The 20,330-nt window shown below is 41.3% G+C and overlaps 1 protein-coding gene across 2 annotated transcripts in view; it reads right to left on the bottom strand.

Annotated features, from left to right (window-relative positions):
• Positions 1 to 19,604, bottom strand: part of MEMO1 (mediator of cell motility 1) — a 28,262-nt gene extending 8,658 nt beyond the window's left edge. The window contains exons 1-6 of one of the 2 annotated variants that reach the window (XM_076363710.1): positions 19,447 to 19,604; positions 7,255 to 7,336; positions 4,959 to 5,027; positions 2,869 to 2,981; positions 1,373 to 1,484; positions 253 to 395 (exon numbers count right to left, since the gene is read on the bottom strand). In XM_076363710.1, coding sequence (XP_076219825.1) covers positions 253 to 395; positions 1,373 to 1,484; positions 2,869 to 2,981; positions 4,959 to 5,027; positions 7,255 to 7,336; positions 19,447 to 19,507 — 580 coding nt within the window. In that variant the 5' untranslated portion in view covers positions 19,508 to 19,604. Of the gene's footprint in view, positions 1 to 252; positions 396 to 1,372; positions 1,485 to 2,868; positions 2,982 to 4,958; positions 5,028 to 7,254; positions 7,337 to 16,212; positions 16,313 to 19,446 lie in introns of those variants that run through there. The other variant, XM_076363709.1, reaches the window with a different exon arrangement.
• Positions 19,605 to 20,330: the final 726 nt, after the last annotated feature.

Raw genomic sequence — 20,330 nt, 5'->3', positions numbered from 1 at the left:
TATAAACCCACACACCTTCACCATTTATTTCCTCCACTACACTGAAAACACATTACCACATTAATATTTTTCATCTATTGTTCCAGATTAAAAAAAAAAGAGAAATCCTTTTTTAGCTTTACAAAGGCATTTAAGTTTCAAAGATACATTTACCAGAAGTTAAAACGTTCAGTGTGTAATATTGAATACAGTATTTGAAAATCACCACAAAATATTCATCATGCTGTTATAATGAAGAGATGTGAAACTTACCCCAATGGCAAAAGTCAGAAGAAACCACAAAGAGGTTACTAGGATCAGCTAGGTATTTACTGAAGAGTTTTCCAAATTCCTGCTCTTTTGACTCACTCAGTGCTCCGACCAACACAGGAATAATAGTAAACTCATCCTTATGGCTTATAAGCAAAAGAAAAGAGGTTGTAATTCAAGTAACATCTGAAGTTTTTTCAGGACTTGCTAACTGAAATTGCAGAATGTTTTAAAAGGGCACTATTGAATTGAAGATACAATTAATTTGGTAAGGTCATACTAGGAAGTTGTTTTAGAACCTGAAATTACTTCAATTTCAGCAAACACACCCCTCACACCCCCACCCCCAACACCACCCCCCAAAACAGTATTTATCTTTGCTGCAAAGTAAAAACACCAGGCAAACAAAAAGAAAAGACACAATGAAACCAGCAATAAAGTAAGAATGAAATTCTCCCTGTATAGATGCTGCACAAATGTTGGGTAGTTTTCCAGCGTATATGAAAATGCTCAAGACACCACCCAGATGTATACTGATACTCCAGGGAAGATTACAATTACTACGGAAGAAAAGTTAAAAAAAAGATGGGGGGGAACCACCACAAATTGACAAAAATTATCACCGTTAAAGAAAAATTATTCAAAGTATTCATCTGAAATAGCAGGTGTAAACAGAACCCCGATTTCAAAATTAGCATTAAGGCTCCAAACAAACTTAAAATCCCACAGAAAACACCTATTAGTATTTGAACTTCTTTCAGAGATGCCTTGCAAAAATGAAAAAAAAAAAAAAAAAAAAATCAGCTCTTGAGAAAGATTCACGAAAGCATGTCTAATATTAACTCTATTAAGTCAATATAAACTTGTTTATAAGCGGTGTTCCAATTTCATCATTCAGGTGTTTGCTCCGCTCACAGTTTCTATTACAGCAACTAATCTTAGTCTCTGACCCTCTCCTCCCCAAAATTTTTACTGGGGGGTGGGGGAGTGTGGGTATTATACACCATATAGAGTATTATATACCATAAAGGGTATTATTACTTCCTACTGCACTTCACATGTAGTTCAAACATTTAATGCACATAATGCTCATTCTTGTAGAAGAAGTAATTAGCCCTAGTACCTTTCCATGGCTTTAGCAGTATAAGGCAAATGCATTTCAATACTGTGTTCATCTTCATCTGTCTGTAGGGACATACGCTCAAACATTCCAGTCTTCCACAATTCTCCATAAACTGAAATGAATTAAAGATTAATTTTTACTACTTTTTTTTTTTTTTAAACACTGTAAAGCAAGCTATAGTGCATCTTTATCAGAACAAGCCCAGAATAACAAATCACTTGCCTCCAGGGGCTGTCATCATAAACCATTTGTTTTTTAAATAAATTCAGGATTAAAATTATGTTCAAGTCATCAAGATACAAACATAATTGATTCTGTTTACGAAATAAGTGTGTTAAATCAATGACCTTGTTAGTATATTGAGAAAGATTTTCAGTTATGATACAAAATTTAAGTAACGCAAACAAAACACATTTGAAAATATGCATGCATTTTCCCAGTCACTGAATTCTTATTTTCACAAACTACACCACTGTGTTTTCAAAAAAAAAAAAAAAAAAAAAAATTGCTCATCAGCTGAACCATTGCTGCATGTGTTACTATTTAATACAATTCATTATTAACCAAATCATGAAATCTAGAGACAGCAAAAACTGATTAAGTAATCCACATTTGTAAGTTATCTTTTCTACTCTCAAGTACACTTGGTGGTATGCAGAGTCATCTCTACATTTAGAAAACTCTCCCCTGGATGAAGAATTTGATGTAGGGCTGTGCCTCCTTCTCCACTCCATAAAGGAGTTCTACAGAAACCGACACATTTGTTACCTAAGGAAATTTCTGCAGGCACTATGTGGAAAGTCTGAACTAGCTTGCTTAATCGCAGTCATGATGAAACAGCAATACATCTGCACTAAATAGCCCTTCTGAAAAAAGTATTGCATTATTTAGCTATACCTCAAAACACATGAAAGTCAAAATATCAAATTTATCTTCATCGCACCTTTAAGCTTAGTCTGAAAGACCGGTGTTTCATGGACTAACCGTTTTTCAATTCTGTAGGTACTCTGCCAGTTAAAAAAAAGTTACATGCAATAATGTATCCAAATAAAAGCAGCTTCTTGTTCCTCTATTATTCCTCTATTAGAAATAAACTCAGACCATCTAAAGCATTATCTTTTTTTGCAGACAGAATACTTCAGAGTAATGGAGCAGGTGTGTAGTGGGCTATTATTAAAATGTAACACTTTTTAATTTTGAGATCCCTTTTAAAGATCACTTGTCAAGAGGCACACACTCATAATGGAAAAGATAAGCAAAGATTGAGAATTCTTTACTTGCAGGAGCAAGAGAGACATTAAGGTTATAATACAGCAATGCCTGCAACCACCAGGATCTTTCAGAAGTTAGCTTTCATTGCAGTGAAAACAGATTTATACTTGTATGCCACTTAAAATCAATGAAGTGCCCAACAAGAGAGTCCTCAGCACTGCAGTACCACAGTTAATACTCAAGCCTCAGCAATCTTCAAGATGTAAGCTTTATCATGCACTTACTCTTTTGGTCAATTCGGAGATCATACAGAGGTGTTCTATAAATGTCCACACTGGAAAGTGCACATCGGGAAAGGGGCACGTGATGGGAAGGCCCAAGAATGAAAATTTTTCGGCTACAACAATTAACACAAAAGCCCACAATTTAGACAACTGCAATTGTACAGAGACTTGGTTTAGAGAAACAAGTTTAATAAAAACGTACAAAGTGATACTTTCTGGTGGTTACCAATAGAGTTTTACTCTGCTGTGTGTAAGACCACAGATCAAATCTATGGCCTAGCCTTGCTCGGTACCTCAGAAATGATCATGAGATCAGTTCAATAATGCTTCCCGTAGCCTTAAACCTCTTAAGCAGGTTATATATCAGAGGGCACTCATCAGCTAGAAATCTGTCTGACTGGACTCATCTGGAGGCTGAATGATGTGTTATAGCCCCTTAGAACAGATTTTTGGATTCTCTCCTTGGACCAACACAACCTTCAGTTACACACCACCTTCAACAACTACAGGTATGCGCTCTCAAATGAGGATTATGGATGTATCATCTATTCAGAGCTTTTCACTTATTTACTTGATTAGCCTTACTTAGGATTTCACCAAATTCAAATCTAAGTCATTCTCAAATGCTGGTTTTATCTAGCTGTTGCATCAACAACAGGGACTTGGACCTGCACATTCGTAGCTTTAGCTGATACTGCAAGCTTTCACACGTCATCGTGATGTTATTTCATCCAAGTCCTCAGTTCCTGGCTCTCGATTAGACGTTAAGGGTCTCCTACCACAGGACTTAAAGAAAAGAAGAAAAAAAACCTATAGGAAATTCAGCTTTTCAGGTTTAGGATAATATCATCTTGCTTCTGGCACTGAACTAGAGAGGTGGCAGACATGTAAAGATTTTTTTCTTTTTCCCCTTACATGTGGAGTGCTATAGCAAGCTATACTAACACACTAAAACTTTTTACAGAGCTCACAAAAACAAAATATCCAAATGTGCAATACTTCAGCTGAAAGATGAATGACTGGCCAAGTCTAAACATCCCATGTGGTAAAATAGCAAATGATCCAGAAAGTTCAATCAACTCCATGTCACTGAACCTGGGGAATGCAACTTGTTCTAGAAATTTTAGAAAAACTAGTTATCTGTCACACTGTAAGTTATCTTCACTTTGTTTACAATAGTTTAGAAAGAATCAAAACCATTGCCTTTGGAGAGCATTACAACGTGTTATCTCATAAGCAACTGACAGACATAGCCAATTTTTATATTAACATTGCAAAATACATACTTTGAGTAAATACTGGAAATATTTTAAATTTTTGTCATTTAAAAAAAAGTTGCAGTCAGCTGAACACGTAAGAATTATACTCCTTTAACCTAGAATAACTGGATTCATATTTTCAGAGGCAGGCACAGACTACAGTAGCGTGTTGGTTTTTTTTTTAATTTTTCAGTTTTTAAACTGTTGTGCTGTTAAGAAACACAAGTCCAGTTAAAATTATTACAGCAAGTAACTTTCACTGACTTCCAATATTATATACACACACTGGTCACTTTCTCCACAGCAGAAGAGAATCCTGGTAGCATTCAGCCCATAATCCTGCACTGAAAAACCAATGCAGAATCATGATCAAATATTTTAATATACTTAAAAACCAACCAAAACCTCCCAACAAAAACAAAACAAAAAAAGAAACAAAGATACCCTGTGACCAGTAAAAAAAACCCAGCTTGGACTTTTATAAAAGCAGTGGAACATAAAGCAATGAAGTAAATTAAATGTTATTACCTGCAAAAGAACACCATTAACCCCTCCCTTCTAAGAAGTTAGTTACCAATAATTCTCAATAATCTTTGAAAATACTGCTTTACATTTTCATTTTCAACAATACTACATTATTTTTTCTTTTGCAACATCCAAACAATTCGAACATTTATGATGTTAAAACAGAAGGGATGCATAAAAGACTAAAAAGAGTACAAAATTAAAATTTGAGTACTTCGAGGTATAAGAATGTAAAAAGAACATTCAAGTTCAGAAAATTGCAATGGCATTGTCTTACACTTTGTAAAGAAAAACTTTTATACTTACGTAATATTAGGATCCACTTGTTTGTAAGCATGGGCTGCACAAGATCCACAATAGGTATATCCTGCATGGCTGCAAATCAAGGTGTACAAAATGTTAACATGTTAAATATTAACATCTTAAATATGTTGATATTGCTATTAAATGTTAATATCTTAAATATTATGTGTCCCCAATGAGCTAGAAATAGTAAGAGTGATCCAAAAATCAACTCCTGAAACAGCTGGAGAGCACTGTTCCAGTACTGAGTGTACGAGGGACGTATTTGTTAAAGAACTATCAGTGACCATTTACTTGAAAGTTAGTAAGTAAGCCTCCAGATTAAAGCACCTTTCATTACTTTTAAAAGATACTAGTAGGCAGACTACACAACTGCATATTACCAGAAGCTCATGATAATGCTAAGAGTGCAGCCAGGGGACAAGGGAATAGCAAGCTGCTGGAGAAGCTCTTCTAACCACACTCCAGTAACTGAATACGATGACAGTAGAGGGGTCTGGCAAAGAGAGACTACACGTTACAGCAGATAAACAGAGAATAAAAATGCTCTGTCATTGAAGAAGAATACCTCAGCAACAGAATGAATAGGCACAAGGAAAGGAGTGGAACACAGTACGGTAGCTTTTACTGTGGAGAACACAACATATGCTTTATCATTTCCTATCACTCCGGCCTGGAGCCTCTCTCAACCCGTGTTCCTGTGTGTGCTCCAAAAACATTAATAATTATTCTGATTATTTGTTTCAAATCTTAAGACCCATTCCCTTCAAGACTGTTAAAAACAGGAGAAGACTCAGTTTACAGTGCTAAAAGCATTAATTCCAGAGAACGTTCATTCCCCAGGGTCCCAGGCCAAGTGGTGGAGAACAGCTCACGGTCACTCAGCAGCATGTCCACAGCAGAAGGCCATGCCCACATTGCACAGTGCTTGGGCCACATCGCCTCTGGAGCTCATCTGGAGCGCCTGTGACCCTAGGTCAATAGTTATAATTTATTTTGAGTCAAGTATGTGCAAACAACACAACTACAGCTTTCCAGATGGTCTTTTTATACAATGACACTGAGAATGATACGTGCCCCAAGTCCTGGGACATACAGGACATTTGAAGATACGAGCTCCCCATTGACAGCACTGGAGGATTTTACACTTGCATGTACATTTACATATGTATGTATGCATACATGCATGTATACACATCCACAGAACATCACCTGGAGCAAGTTATCCTGAAAATTACCCTGGGGTTTTATTTCAGCATCACTTACCTCACTCATTCTGAAGAGCTCAGAAAGGTACTAACATACATGCTAAAAGGATAAACAGGAGACTGAAACTTAGTGAACCAGCAAGGTATGTTATATGACAATGTCAACAGAGCCTTCTGAAAGGTTCCCTCTGCTACAGGCTTTTTCAGTTTTTCACAAAAATATTATTAGCCATATCCCACTTTACAGGTGGGAAAACAAAGGCACGGTTAATGAAACAATTTGGTGAGACCACGGGAAGACCTCCAGCAGTTCTGGAAAAAGAACCCAGGTTACCTAATCCACAGCTGAAAGGCCTGTTTCCAGACATTCCTGCGAGAAACACTCAGGCAGATTTGGGACAATTTCTTTTGCACATTCAATGCTATTATGGAATACTTCAAATATTATGCCAATGCTATGTCAGTACAGGAAAAACATCATTTTTAAGGTGCTTTTTCTAGTGTTTCCTTCCAACTCACAATAAATTGGAATGACCAACATACTTTTCTTATTCTATGTCTCAACCATCTTCAGTAAATCGAATTCTACCTAAATAGTTTAGATGATCCCTATTTCTCCTGTGGACAAAAAAACCCAAACAGAACCAAACTAAAATAACAAAAGTAAACCATTTTGAGTAGCTGAATAGTGTTTCATTACTTTTGTTTTAAGCTTTGCTAAGTTCTGATTTGGAGGCGATGCTGGTGTTTCATTTATTTGTTGGGGGGTGGGGGTGGGGTGTGTTAATATGTGTAGTTGTTCTCTACTAGTAGTGCACTGAAAGAGCTATCATCTTTAGACTACCACTCCACTAATACACCTCTTATCTTAGTGGATCACAAGTGAAGGGTTATATCTTCAGTCCATCACCAAAAGGAAACTAATCATATACCAAAATGTGCACAGATTTCTTCCATTTCATGCCATATCCAAAATACTTATTTAGAAACCACATGACATTCCTTTCAGCTAAAAATTAGCTTTCACTCACAATAAAGAAGCATTTAACTAATCAAGTATTATATATACAAAAAACAGATTTCAAACTTACGGTGCAATAATGGCTCTTGCAGGTCTCTTTGTGGACTGTACTTGAGAAAGCCAACCTTCTAGTTGTGCATTCAGTTGGGGTCCTATGAAGAGACAAGGAAATACTGAAGCCATAAAAGAATCTAAAATACCTCAAGAATTAACAAATAAAGTCCAAAAGTCCAACAGATTTAAAATCATCTTAAACATCAAAGCCTGTGTTTAAATCTAAAAAAAAAAAAAAAAAAAAAAGTAAAACCAACACGCCTGTAATGCTGTAATGTTGAAGGTTACAGTAGGAAAGTTGCAACCTAGTCCGGGAAGTTCATTTATTGCACATCCAAACACACACTTACTGTTTCTTGCTCTGTGGACTGATGCACATACCATTTCATCACTAGAAAGGATGGCTGCTGGTCTCAAAAGAGAGGCTAACAGATGATTGAATCCTCTGGTAACCATATTTGCAGAATTCAGAAGTAAAAAGTTAAGACGACTTATACCAAGAGAGCCTGATATGGGAAGATGATATAATACGAAGACCCTACATAGTGACATGATAGCCAATGGCTATGGTATTTAGTCCTTTATTATTATCAAGCAAGCATAAGAGCAGAGCACAAAGCACACTGTAACCTGGAAAAACTGTAAACACACAGGAAAAAGCTAAAAGTGAGAAGATACCATGCTTATACTCATGCTTTAACAACTTCTGATCAATCAATGTATACTATAAGTACATAAACTTCTTGGCAACATTAATTTTGATAATTGGTCAATCCAAAATTTATTTTTTTTTAAACGAAATCCTGTACCTCAACAAGTGGCAAATACTCTCAATTCAATTAGCTGACAGGTAATAAAAATGCCTTCTAGAAATACAACGTTAAAAAAAATAAATTTTGGTTATTTCCCATCACACAGAAAACTTTTTGATGTAGAGCTATCCCTGAAGAAGCAAGTCTGGCAAATACAATGCAACATTCTTTATATTAAAGAACACAAAACAAACTTTCAAGTAAAACTCATTCAGCTACTATTGTTACAAGTAACATATCATTAACCAAGAGAAAAATAGATGCACTTTTTCCAGTTGACACTATGCTTTTGACAGAACTGTATGTCAGCACAGTTTATCTGTAAAGTATGGTGCAGTAAGCCGCTTTTCTTCTACCACACACGTTGTAGATTTTTGTATCTTCCCCATGCAGGTGTAAAACCACCAACTGCCAGGAAAAGACAAAACCAAATTAAATACCTGAAACTATTTCACAGCTATGTTCCAAACAGCCCAGATCTCAAGCTGACAGCTCTCCAAAGAGCTGACAAGAACTACGGAGAACTGGAGCAAAGACGTCAACTTTTGCAGAATCTAATCAGTCACTCACCACTGATAGCCAAAAAGCTTTCTCTAGAAAACCCAGGGGGTATCAAAGCCACTGTTTTTTATACAAAACTTAAATTCATGTGTTTCATGAAAAAAAGGACGACTTCTGTGGTTGTAAAGAACCCTACCTTCTTACATGAAGAAGGTGAACTAGTGCAATGCCGTTTCCCTAAGCCTACAATCACCTTGAATGCCTCAGTTGCTGTCTACAGCACTGCTGTAATACAGTGACTTTGTGAAATGATGAAATTGTCAAAAAAAAAAAAAAAAAACCAAGCCAAAAAGCTACACACCAATTTTGTTCTGCTGATTCTGTTGCTTGGGGAAATTACAAGCAGCAGAGACATGCAATAGAGATAAGGATAATGACATCTTAGATAATGCAGGCTGTTGGGGAAACTAAGTAAAAATAAATAGATCTCTATTTCCATCCTCTTTCTAAGCTACTAGGAGACTAACAAAACAGTAGTCTATTACAGTCTTACCACTTTTATTTTTTATATACTTAAGAATGAAGACACAAATCACTTAAAAAAAAAAAATTGACTTCCTAATTCTCCCAAAGTATGTAGAAGGATAAAGTACTTTCTGAACTAAGCTCTTTAGGAGGACACTTCCCCCCTTTCCCCCCCCCCCCCAACACCTACAATCCAGAGACTTAAATAAAACATGATTCTGCCCCACCTGACCTCTTCTCCTCATAGATGAAGATCCACAGGCAGCACAACAGCAGAAGGGCCAGAACCTCTCAAGCAAAGCGAGACAGCCTTGGGACTCTTCCCCAACAAGGCACGGTGCTTAGCCTTCCTCTGTCCCTTCTTTAGCAAGGATTTTTGATTAAGAAGGTGATTAAGGCGATTTGTCTTTGGTTAAGACAAATCAGGTAACTTGCTGAACAGTTTAAAGACAAAGTTCAGAATCTCTGGTAATTTCCTAAAATTCTATATGATTGTTCAAATCTGGCCAAAACTTCTGATCTTACAGTGTAGTAGCAGAGCAAGATGCCCAGGTTTGCTTAGTCTGCTATTACAGACACACACTCTGACAAAGTAACAAACGGTTTTTTCCCTAGAGTCAGTAAAATAACAGCTCTGTATGACCCAAGGGATGAAACTTCTGTCAGTGTTTACTTAAGGACCAGGCAACATATATGCTTTCAGATTTTTTCCCTTTAATGTAACTACAAGGTGCCTTTTTAAATCATTAACTCCGTCTTAATGTAAGTTTCAAAATCAACGGATACTTATTTGTACTATTTTAATAAAACGTAATCAAATCTCTCTCTTCAAAGGACTAACGGAAAGAGCAAATGAAGAGTACAACATATCCCCCTGACCTTTTAGCTAAAGAAAAAAAATTACACAGCACCCACATGAACTGACAGGAGTATAGCCTACCTGCAGCTTCCTGTGCTTCCAAACAATTTAAGGGGGATATTCTAAAACTGTAATTTTCCTGTTACCAAATTAGCATCAACTTTTTGTTGAAGTGTTCAGAGGGGGTTTTCTTCCAATTTCTCAAATGTGACAGTGCTTAAGGCTGAAGTCAAAATATTTGAATTGGATATACAAAATATAAATAAACCCACATTGTCACAGTAGATATGCTCTGCCATATGGAATTGTATTATAGGAGAAAAGTAGCTTCTTCATGAAGAGCTCTATAAAAGTTTTATTCATATGTAAATTAAGTTAAACTGGAAAAAAAGTCTTTGCAAATAGTCACGGAGATTACTGCAGTAAATATCCATCTCCTAAGCTGACAAGCATGGGCGAGGAATAGCGCTGCCACCTATGGATCCTCCTGCCACGGTGGTGGGAAGTAGGAGAGGTCCCTGCCCGTCGAGCCGCAGGTGGGACACCCGGCTTGAGAAAGCTGGCAGGATGAGCGCAACAGGGTTTTTAAGGCTAACCCAGACAGAAGGCCAGAAAGCCTTACGGATGCAACAATCAATACAGTTTAGCATTAATACTGTAAGATCAGACCTTTTATTGATTAAAGGAAGATTAGGCAGCAAAATATGAGCTTCACTGAAGCACATAACATTAAGATGTGCATTTCAATCCTATGAAGTAAGGTATAAACATAGGTATGTAACTAAAGAATGCTGACATTATCTGTGGATCTTTCACATCCTGTTTTGTTTTGGAAACTAGCAGAAGTTATGCCAAATTAAAAATAATTGCAAGCACAGACCAAGACTCCACCAAATGTATGGATACAGCTACAGGCAGAATTTATTCAAACATCTTGCCTAAAAGGATAAGTTATTTTTACAATCAACATTATCCCCTCACAAAACACTAGACTAAGTAAGAAGGAATTCTTCCACGTTAAACGCATGCCAGTGTTACCCAATGAATAATAACACAAAGACATCTGGCAGTCACATGCTTAGGTTCATCACCTCAATTTACAGCTGTCACAGTCCAGGCTTTGTGGGTTAAGCCAAACCAGCACATTCTTTCCACAGCCAAGCTCACCTCGTCGCATGAGACTGAAGTGCTTATATGCCAAGTGTCAACATAACATAATGGGAACTTGCTCCTGTCCCAGCAGCCACCATTACTAGTGCAAAACCTACCTTTTCAGATTGGTAAGGAAGACACGGTGCTTGCTCCAAAATCTCAGTCTCAGTGAATGCTTCTCTTACTGGAAGAGCATAAGCCTCAACCAAAATTCTGAGCAGCACCAGAGAAAACTGCTCAGGTCTCCCTCGGCTGCACGTGTACAGCACTTGCAGCAATGCACAATAACAGTAACGCTGCAGTCCCCAGCTTTTACACTTTTACTTAACAGCTTTTACTTGTCTAAGCATGTCTCCTACCCTATAGGAGCCAACATTTTTTTCTGAGCCTTACTCCTTTTATCTTTTCATTACCTTTACCCATAGATGAAAAAGTCTACATCTCGAAAATACTAATAAATATTACAGTGAATGTACTAAGAAGTAAGTCAGTCTTTATTCTTGTAGGATGTTAGAAAAATTAAGGTAAGTAACAGTGAAACCTTGGGGGCTGGCACACAATTAGTTTAATAACTGGAACTAAGGGAACTCCTGCCTCCACAACTTCGAAGGTGAATCCAAAACATTTAATTCAATTGTAAGGCAAACTCCAATCTGAAATGTGATAGAGGACTAACTAGTTTATCTTCTTAGTTAAAAATGCAGAAAGTATAATGATTGTTTTAAAGAACACAGGTCCCACTTGAAAAAAATCTTTGTTTCTCACTGCAACAAAAGCCAAATCCTTGAATAAAGAACAAGTTTTATCTGTGCAAAGTCTAGGATGTGTCAGGAATAGAAGGTGATTTCCAACAACTCATGTTGATGAGCACATTCTCTACTGCTAGCATATACTCTCTTCCAATACTGAATACTGATGAAACGGTGAAATCAGCCTATAAGCAAGGCAGAAATTTATTTATGTAAACTATAGGACTGGGGGTGTGTGGGAAATTAAGACACAAATAAAGATTACACCGATGCTACATAAACTCCTATTATACACATTGTAAGACGAACATAAAACAGCAGGTAATGCTTGAATGGGGGAAAATAAAACTGAAGCCACAACAGAAATGTTCAAATTTGCTTTGGTGGCAGTTCACTTGCATGTCCCAGTTTTCCAGTATTCCACTAGCTCTTTTATTGCCTTTACTGAAAGTTATTAGGAAATAAATAAGAATACCAAACAACATGCACCTACCTAGCTTTATAAAATACCTTCCCAGTTAGGTCATTCAGACATCCAAACAAATGACCTTCTGTTTTATAGCTCTGAGGAAGTGATTTTGGCTCTAATACATGCTAAATGTAACCTGAATTTGTGAAAGTATCCACTAGGTGATACTTGCAGGCCTATTTTAATAATACCAGGACTGCACCAAACGTAATGCTTTTTTTCAGTTCCAACTGTACAGTAAAAGTTGAATTTACATTCTTTACTTGGAGTATCTTGATTCTGACTGTATTTAAGTGATTCAGCTAGAAATAATAGCCTGGAACCTGTATTTTAAATTATTCCAGTATACTTTTGAAGTATACAATGTTAAATAATACAGTCTGCATAACATTGTGTTCCATGATTAATTCATAAAAGAGCCAGCAATGACACATCCACTTTCCCCCTAAAATGTCTAAAAAAAGATAGAAGACCAAAGGGAGAGAAACATACATTTAGTATTTAACATTGCAAAGCAAATACTTACAAATTTGCAAGACACTATGATTAGTTGATCAAAGATTGCAAGGTAAGAACTTAAGTTAATAGTTGTATTTGCAGTGCTCCAGCTAACGTCACAACATTAAGATTTCGTGATCAGCACATTAATTATCCTGCTACTGCAGAAAGCTCCTTTCACTACAACAGAGATCAGATCAAAACTTTCTCTCATTTCAGTGACCCTCACACACTTTTTACATTTTTTTCCTGGATCCATTTGTCTGTGACCATCTACAAACACCACAGTGATTCATTACTTGTACACTACATTTATGAATGAGCCGCGATGAGTTATTCCAATTTCGGGGAACATGCCAGGGTTCTTGGCACACCACAGTTAGGCACTTTCAAAAAAGACTCTTATGATATAGTGACCATCTTCCTCAACCCTACGTCTGCATTCATAGTCTAACAACACACAAGATTGCACACATTATTTCCTTCTAGCCACTTCAGCTACCGCAGGGACTCAGATCCAACACACTACAGAGAAGGGTTTCTGCTCTAAGTTAAGGTAGGATGCAGCCACTCTGAGGGTCAGTGAAAGACATCCCAGCAACAGTGTTTGTCCTCAGAAACCACGGGCAGCAGGCCTGGTGAACAGATTACACATATCCAGCAACATCATGGCAGAGCAGAAACAGCTGTAACCGATGCACACACTTTCTCTGATGCTGATGAGAAGTTCCAGCTCACGCCAACAAGCACACAAATGCTGGGATTATATCATTATTCATGAAAGTGGACACCTTCATGTCACTCTACAGGGCCCCCAAGCCCCAGAAGGTGCAAGTGAGAAAAGCTGTACTATCTCAGAATCACACTGCTATTGCACATTGAAGCTGGCTACCTCAAAGAGCTATTAACAGAGAGTTAGTGGGTTTTGGCATCAGAAAAATCAGTATTTGGTACAAAGGCAGTAAAAAAGCATTAATGCAGGTCTCATTGAGGATTACAAAGGAGTAGGAGAGACTGCAAACATGCTAAAATAGTGGCCAACTTTGAGAGAAACATCATTTCTAAACAGATCATTCATGGCACACATCTGCCTTTTAATTTATTTTCTGATCTGCAGTTCTTTGAAGTATTATCCTTTCCAGCTGACCCAGACACCATCATGCAGACATCAGCCCAAAAGACAAGTTCTGAACATCCCTGGCCACATGACAGCCAGTTATTCAGAAGTTCTGGCGTTTCTTGTCCAAACAAGTTAGAAGCTTGATCCTTACAAATGCTAGCAACAAGATTTCAATGCCTACCTCCTTCAGGGTTCTTTTACTTACAAGCCAGGGCAGCAGAAAACCAACTCTGAACACAAGAGTACCATGAGGTTTAAACGCTCTTCAAACATTTATGTGGAGACAGACCATTTACTTGGCTCATCATAAAAAATAGCTTTGAAGACGATAAGTGCAATGGCCTTTCAAGTCAACACAGCAATTACTCTGCCAATTCACATTTGCATCAATAAGCTTATGGAAATTAAGGTTCTCCTAGTTCAAACGACTTGGCATAGGCTACCAGAAAGCACACCTCTGACCACTATGGCTTGGTCAAGGAAAACAGAGAAATAAGCCATACCTAATACAGTGACAAACTTGTTTTGCAGGGCATGTTTAAGATCATGTAGTATTGTTATTCACACGCACTCTCAGTTCTATTTTACTCACATGATTTGGAATAGCTTACTATAAACCCTTTGTGTTTTGTCTGTATCAGCATGCCACTGACTAGGGAAAAGTTGACACAAGAAGACTTAGCAAACGCTTTAATAAAGAGTGGTACAGTATTCAATTAGCACTTCCAGGAGCCAGGCAAGGCAGGCCAGCTGTCAGTGAATAAACCATGTTAAGCGCCCTAATGTGTGACACCTCATTTGTAATGGCATGCTATACAGGAAAAAAGAGGCACATATGCTAATGTTTATTTTCATTTCAGAAACGTATGGATTGATTCCCCCCAGAACTACCCAGCACTTACAGAACCTACTCACATGGAGGAGTAAATCGGGAGTGAGCATCCACACCCTGTCCTGCAAATAGTCCATGCTCAGGATAGAGTGTCATTCCCGTTATATTTCAGCTGCTCCTTTTCTATCTAGGAATGTATCTGTCCTGCATTCAAAATCATGGAAAATTATGCCATTTTTGTTTCAAGTTGTCCTTAATCTTCCCCTTCCCCCTGCTGGTCAAAATCAATTTCTCAAGAGGTCTAGATGCTAGGTGGTTGAATTAACCCAGCAGGAGTGGGACTTTCTTCCAAAAATAAATCAGTGTAGTATTTTTCACTACACAACAGTGATACTTTTTTTTTTTTTAAAACTATCTACATGACAGCAGTGCAACAGGGTGATACTTTTATTTACATGGTATGCCTTCATCTCATTTTTGCAAGTGTTTTTAGTGGCCACCATGCACCAGGCTGCTAGTCCACAGAAGCAATGGCATGCCCCATACCATTTTTAACTTTTTTAAAAGCAGACATATAGATCAAGGTCTGCAAGTGAAAAAATAGGTTATTTGGACCAGTGGCCTATTATCAGCAATGGTCATAGCACTATTTCAGTTTGGAAGCTCAGCTGTAAAGCTTCCCATATTCAGTGCTGCTGCTAAGTAGGAAGAGGAACAACTGACTACACAGACTTCATTGTTAGTTTGCTGCCAGACAAATGCTCCACAGGTCCACGTCTAAAGTCCATTAAGATGCTACACAGACTGATGCAGAACGAACGTGAACTTCCCCCCACCAAGAATTCTAGAGGAGAAGATATGATGATAATTTTGGTCAAATTTTTCATACTGAACTCAACCGCAGAAACTTCTTAAGGAACTTGCTTTTTAAATTTTTCTTTACAACACCACATTATGGATTAAGAACACATGGGAAGTTAAATGCTAACACCACCATGAAGCCTGTCTTCCCCTCCCCACCCCCCTTCTCAGCTTCATCGAGTAGGAAGCAGCGAGCTTTCTGCCTGGGACCTCACTTTCCCTCCAGTAACAACAAAGTTGTTTACTTATAGTTAGATGTGACGTTCTAACATGTGAACATGCCTGGATGTGCATAATTGCACAGCCAGTCTCACCTGCTCTAAAACATTAATTAGCATCATACAATTAGGTGATGTATTCGCACCAGAATGTAGTGCAGGTTGATATTTTCCAAGGCAGAACCTAAGCAGTGCATATCCCATAGCTGGAGAAAATAGGGGAGCGAGGGTCTACTTTCAGCTGAAGCAATTGCTGCCCCGCAGAAATGAGCAGTCTCTAAAGACAAGAAGTGGTATTTTTTTCTAAACCCTCTTACATACATTACATTGACCCTCCATGAAGAGCAGTAGCTCCTTCTTACTTGGTTGTGGCTTCACCTGATACTGCTTCCACTCCTGGAGCGCAGAGGAGCCAGCTAATCCAGTTCAAGGATATCCTCTGGCCACAAAAGCTGGTTTGCATTCTGGATCCATCCTTCGTCCTCTTCCCCCTCAGCTGGCTTCGGCCCTTCTTTCCCAGGGCTGACTTCTACAGCCAGATCTCACAAATACAATTTTTTTAAGCATAGCGAAGGGTGCTCTACTTTTGCAGTCAACTTCCTCCCCCCTCCCCCCCACCCCAATCCAGGATGCCATGCATCATCCTGGATGTTTTGTTGATGTTTTACCCTCAGGTACCAGGCACCTCGGAATAAACTGCCACTTAAAAACCTCATCCTCACACAGCCTCTTTAAAATGCTTTCAGACAGAAGGAGTTTGGACACATTCTTCAAAAAACCATGATTGTCATTACCCTTTCAGACAGGGTCATCTTAACTATGGAGCAGGATGAGGGTTTCCAGGGCATCCGCTCGCCCTGTGTAATCAAACTCAACTCTGTAGAAAGACAACAGTTTTCAGGAAACGGGAAGCTTAAATGCTAACCAGTTTATATATAACCCAGCAAATCACTCCTGGGCTGAGACGGTAAGCGTGAACAGAGTAGGTAGGAGGACTTGACAATACAATCCCCGGAGAATCACAGGAATGCACTGAAGAACTATCACAATTCAAACTCTAATCCCTGCCTCAGCTCTATCCTTGAAGCTATGCAGGTTGAAACCACGTGGTAAAATCCAGACTTTCTTCAGGTAGTACGATTGATGAAATGAGCCTATGTTACAAGTTTGAAATAGCAGCTGACGTGAGTTCGGCCTAAAATACAGGAAGATTTAACGTTAAGTCTATGGTGAACACACACCCTCTTGGTCCCCATTTGTTTCCTCTTGAGTTTTGATGGACCCTCCTAAATGGCACACAAAAATTAGCTTCCAAGCAACAAATAACAGGTAGTCCCTGTATTGCTAAACAGGGAGAATTCCTACTCTCACATACCCTACGTAAACAGCACAAGATAGTTCTATAGGAAGAAACATAAATAATGCACTTTCCGTGTTTAAGGAAAACCCTACAAAGGAAAACAAAACACACTTCCCAAAACTCCAGCCTATGCAACATCAACCGCTTACCCCCACCGCACACACTCGATAACAGTTACAGTTTAACTTGTCAGAAGTACAGTCACCATAACTCGTTACAACATGATTCTGTTTGGGTTTTTTTCATGCAGTTGTAAGTGTCTGGGCAACCATCCCACACCTCCTCAATAAGCAATACCCAGAGGGCTGCCCAAAAGCAACGGGAGCAACATGCTTTTGGATGTCCTCTTACAGACAAGTAGTTCTGGCCGAACTAGTCACACTGACTTACCAGGGTGTAGTCTAACAAAATTACGCACTGAATTTGTATAGAAAAGAAAACAGACAAACACAGCATCTATGCCTCTTCAACTAATTATGAAAAAAATTAAAATTCTTATCTGCAAGTATCCAGCAGTAACTTGGTATGAAGTCCAATACCAAACAAACTACAAAATTTATGCGTAAAAGCCATTCCATGTCACAAATCAATTTTCTGCCTTATTCATAAATGAAAATATAGATAGCACAAGCAAGTTGGGAAGTGGTAGCGCAAAGCTTCAACGTTTTGATGTCTTTACACGTGTTTAAATCTATACCTTTGACATGATTTTGTTTGCTTTCTGTAAACAGAGTCCTACCTACCTTTCTAGACCATTGGAAAAAACTAATTGCAAGCTGTGGAGGCTGGATGAGGATTTGAGACCAGTTTTGTAATGGACACAACAGTTATGTTTGGAATATTAAACTCGGAAGGAAAACAATCATCCTCTATTGTTGTCTGGAAACTGCCTACCCACCATTTGAAGCCCAGCTATTTATCTCACAATCTGCCTCTTCCTGTGTTACCCTCCTCCCCGTATTTCTTTTCTTCCCTTTCAATTTTTGCCTCATACCTTGTTCATTAATTTGTGGAGGAGAAGGGAAACTGCACCTATTATAGCCAAGAGAAGCGTATGACTTTTCACATCTAGTTCTTCTTAAATGTCGGTTTAGGATCCTGAATGCATCTCTTTATTTTTTTTTAAATTGTACCCCTCCCTCTGAACTATTCCTTACGACAGCCTCTTGTCCACCTTCAGTTTTGTAATGGTCTTTACTCCTGAGGCCAGTAAAAGACCGTCCCTTACAAGTCTCCTTATTAACAGCTCTGAAAATATAAATGTGCATCCTACCCACAACAGCAGAGTTCTGCCCCAAAACCCAACAAAACTTATTTCCAAACATATGTGCTATCAAGCCATTATTACAGGTTTCTGTCTTTTTTTGGGAGGGTGAGGGGAGCGGTAGCCCTCCCTCCAATGCACCGTGTCTTTCTTCTATTCTTTTTCTGCAAATACTACATTTTTAAGTGGACAGAGCCCATTCTGTGCTACTGCTTTATAACTTGTCACTACTCCTAGAGAAAGCGCTTTGGAAGAAAAGACAGAAGCTCATCTTGGACTACAAGAAGTGAAATAAACCCCCCCCGTTTCCCCCCACCCCAACACCTGCCTTCTAACCCTGCAGAACACCCCAGACACCCTGTATTCTCTCAGGGAAAAAAAAAAGCCACAAGAGCACTCCGAAACACCGAAATCTGTTCGCGTGCTCTTACATCGATTAAGTGCAATATTCGGTACGGGGCACAAGGCTGGCTCCACCACTACCGCCTCGGGACATGAAGTCGCAGCAATGCGCGCCTCTAAAGCAGGGGCAGGCACACAAGGAACAGCCGGGGGGGACCGATCCGCCCTCGCTACGCTCAAACACCGGTTCTCCGGCGAGAAGCGCCGCTGCCCCGGTGCGGGCAGCCGGGCCGGGCCGCGGGGGGCAGCGGCGGCGGGCAGGTGTGCTCGGCTCCCCGAGGCGCACGCTACGGCCACCGGACGCAGAGCGGCACCCCCTCCCCGGCTCTGCCCGCCCCACCGGCCTCCCGGGCCGCTCTCCGCCGGCAGCCGGGCCCGGCAGCCACCCAGACCCCCACCCGCTCACCGGGCCCGGGAGGGCCGCGGGCCCGGCCCCCCCTCGCCCGCCATGTGCCGGCCGCGCCGGCGGGGGCGGGGCCGGCGGCCCCTCCCCGCGCCCGGTACCGGCCGCGGCCGCGGCCCCGGCGGCGGAAAGTGCTGATTCAGCCCCCGCCCCCCGCCGCGCTGCGGGCCGCGGCGCCGGTACCTGAGGCTGTGTACCAGCTGCCGGCGTGGCTGGCCTCCCGGCAGAGCACCCGGTTGGACATCTTGGTGCCGGAGCCGCCTATGGTGTTCGGGGGAGGCGGTGGGGGACGGGCCCGGCCGCGGCGGCGGCGCTGCTCCCCCTCCTCCCCCGGCACGGCCCGGGCCCCGCGGGCGGAGGCGGCGCTGCCGGCGGCGCCTCCGGGCGGGCGGGCGGGCGGCGAGCGGGAGGGGGGCGCGCGGAGGCGGCGGGCGGGGCGGCGCGGGCCGGGAGCGCGGCGCCGGGCTCGGCCGCCGGCGGTCGCCCCGCGGCGGGGGGCGCGGAGGGGGGGAGCGGGGACAAAGCCCGAGGCCGCCGCCGCCAACTCCGCGCTGGCAGGTGGGGGGGCGCGAAGGGAAGGAGGCCGCGGCAGCAACTGGGTTTGGCCCAGCTCGGCTCCCGTGGACTAGGGGCCGCACAGGCGCCGCTCCCCCATTGGGCACGAAAGCAAAAGCCTCGCCGCCATTGGTCGCCTTCCGTCGCCGTTCCCGCCCACCGCTTTGACAAGCCCGGAATGGAGGGGCGCCGCCTCGTGGGGGAGGGGGAGGGGAGAAGGCGGGGTTCGGCGGGAGAGTCCCCCTCGGATTGGCCGGCCGCGTTGCCGTGGCGATCGCTTCTGGCCTCGCTGATTGGCGGGGCTGTGTCTCCGTGGTGGAAGGGAAGATTACGAGCGCAGGTCAGATGAGGGGAGGCCGGTCCGGGGGGCGGGGGGCGAGCGGGGGCCGAGGGGGAGCTCCGCCCCGCGCCCCCCCCCAGCCCCCTCCCCGGGTCGCGGGGGGCGGTGGCGGTTACCCTCACGCGGCGTCGCCGATGGGGGCGCGCGGCCGACGGGCCCCTTCCGCCTCGGC

This window comes from Aptenodytes patagonicus, unplaced genomic scaffold (genome assembly GCF_965638725.1).
Source record: "Aptenodytes patagonicus unplaced genomic scaffold, bAptPat1.pri.cur scaffold_81, whole genome shotgun sequence".
NCBI lineage: Eukaryota > Metazoa > Chordata > Aves > Sphenisciformes > Spheniscidae > Aptenodytes > Aptenodytes patagonicus.
This window is presented reverse-complemented; position numbering and strand designations above follow the sequence as displayed.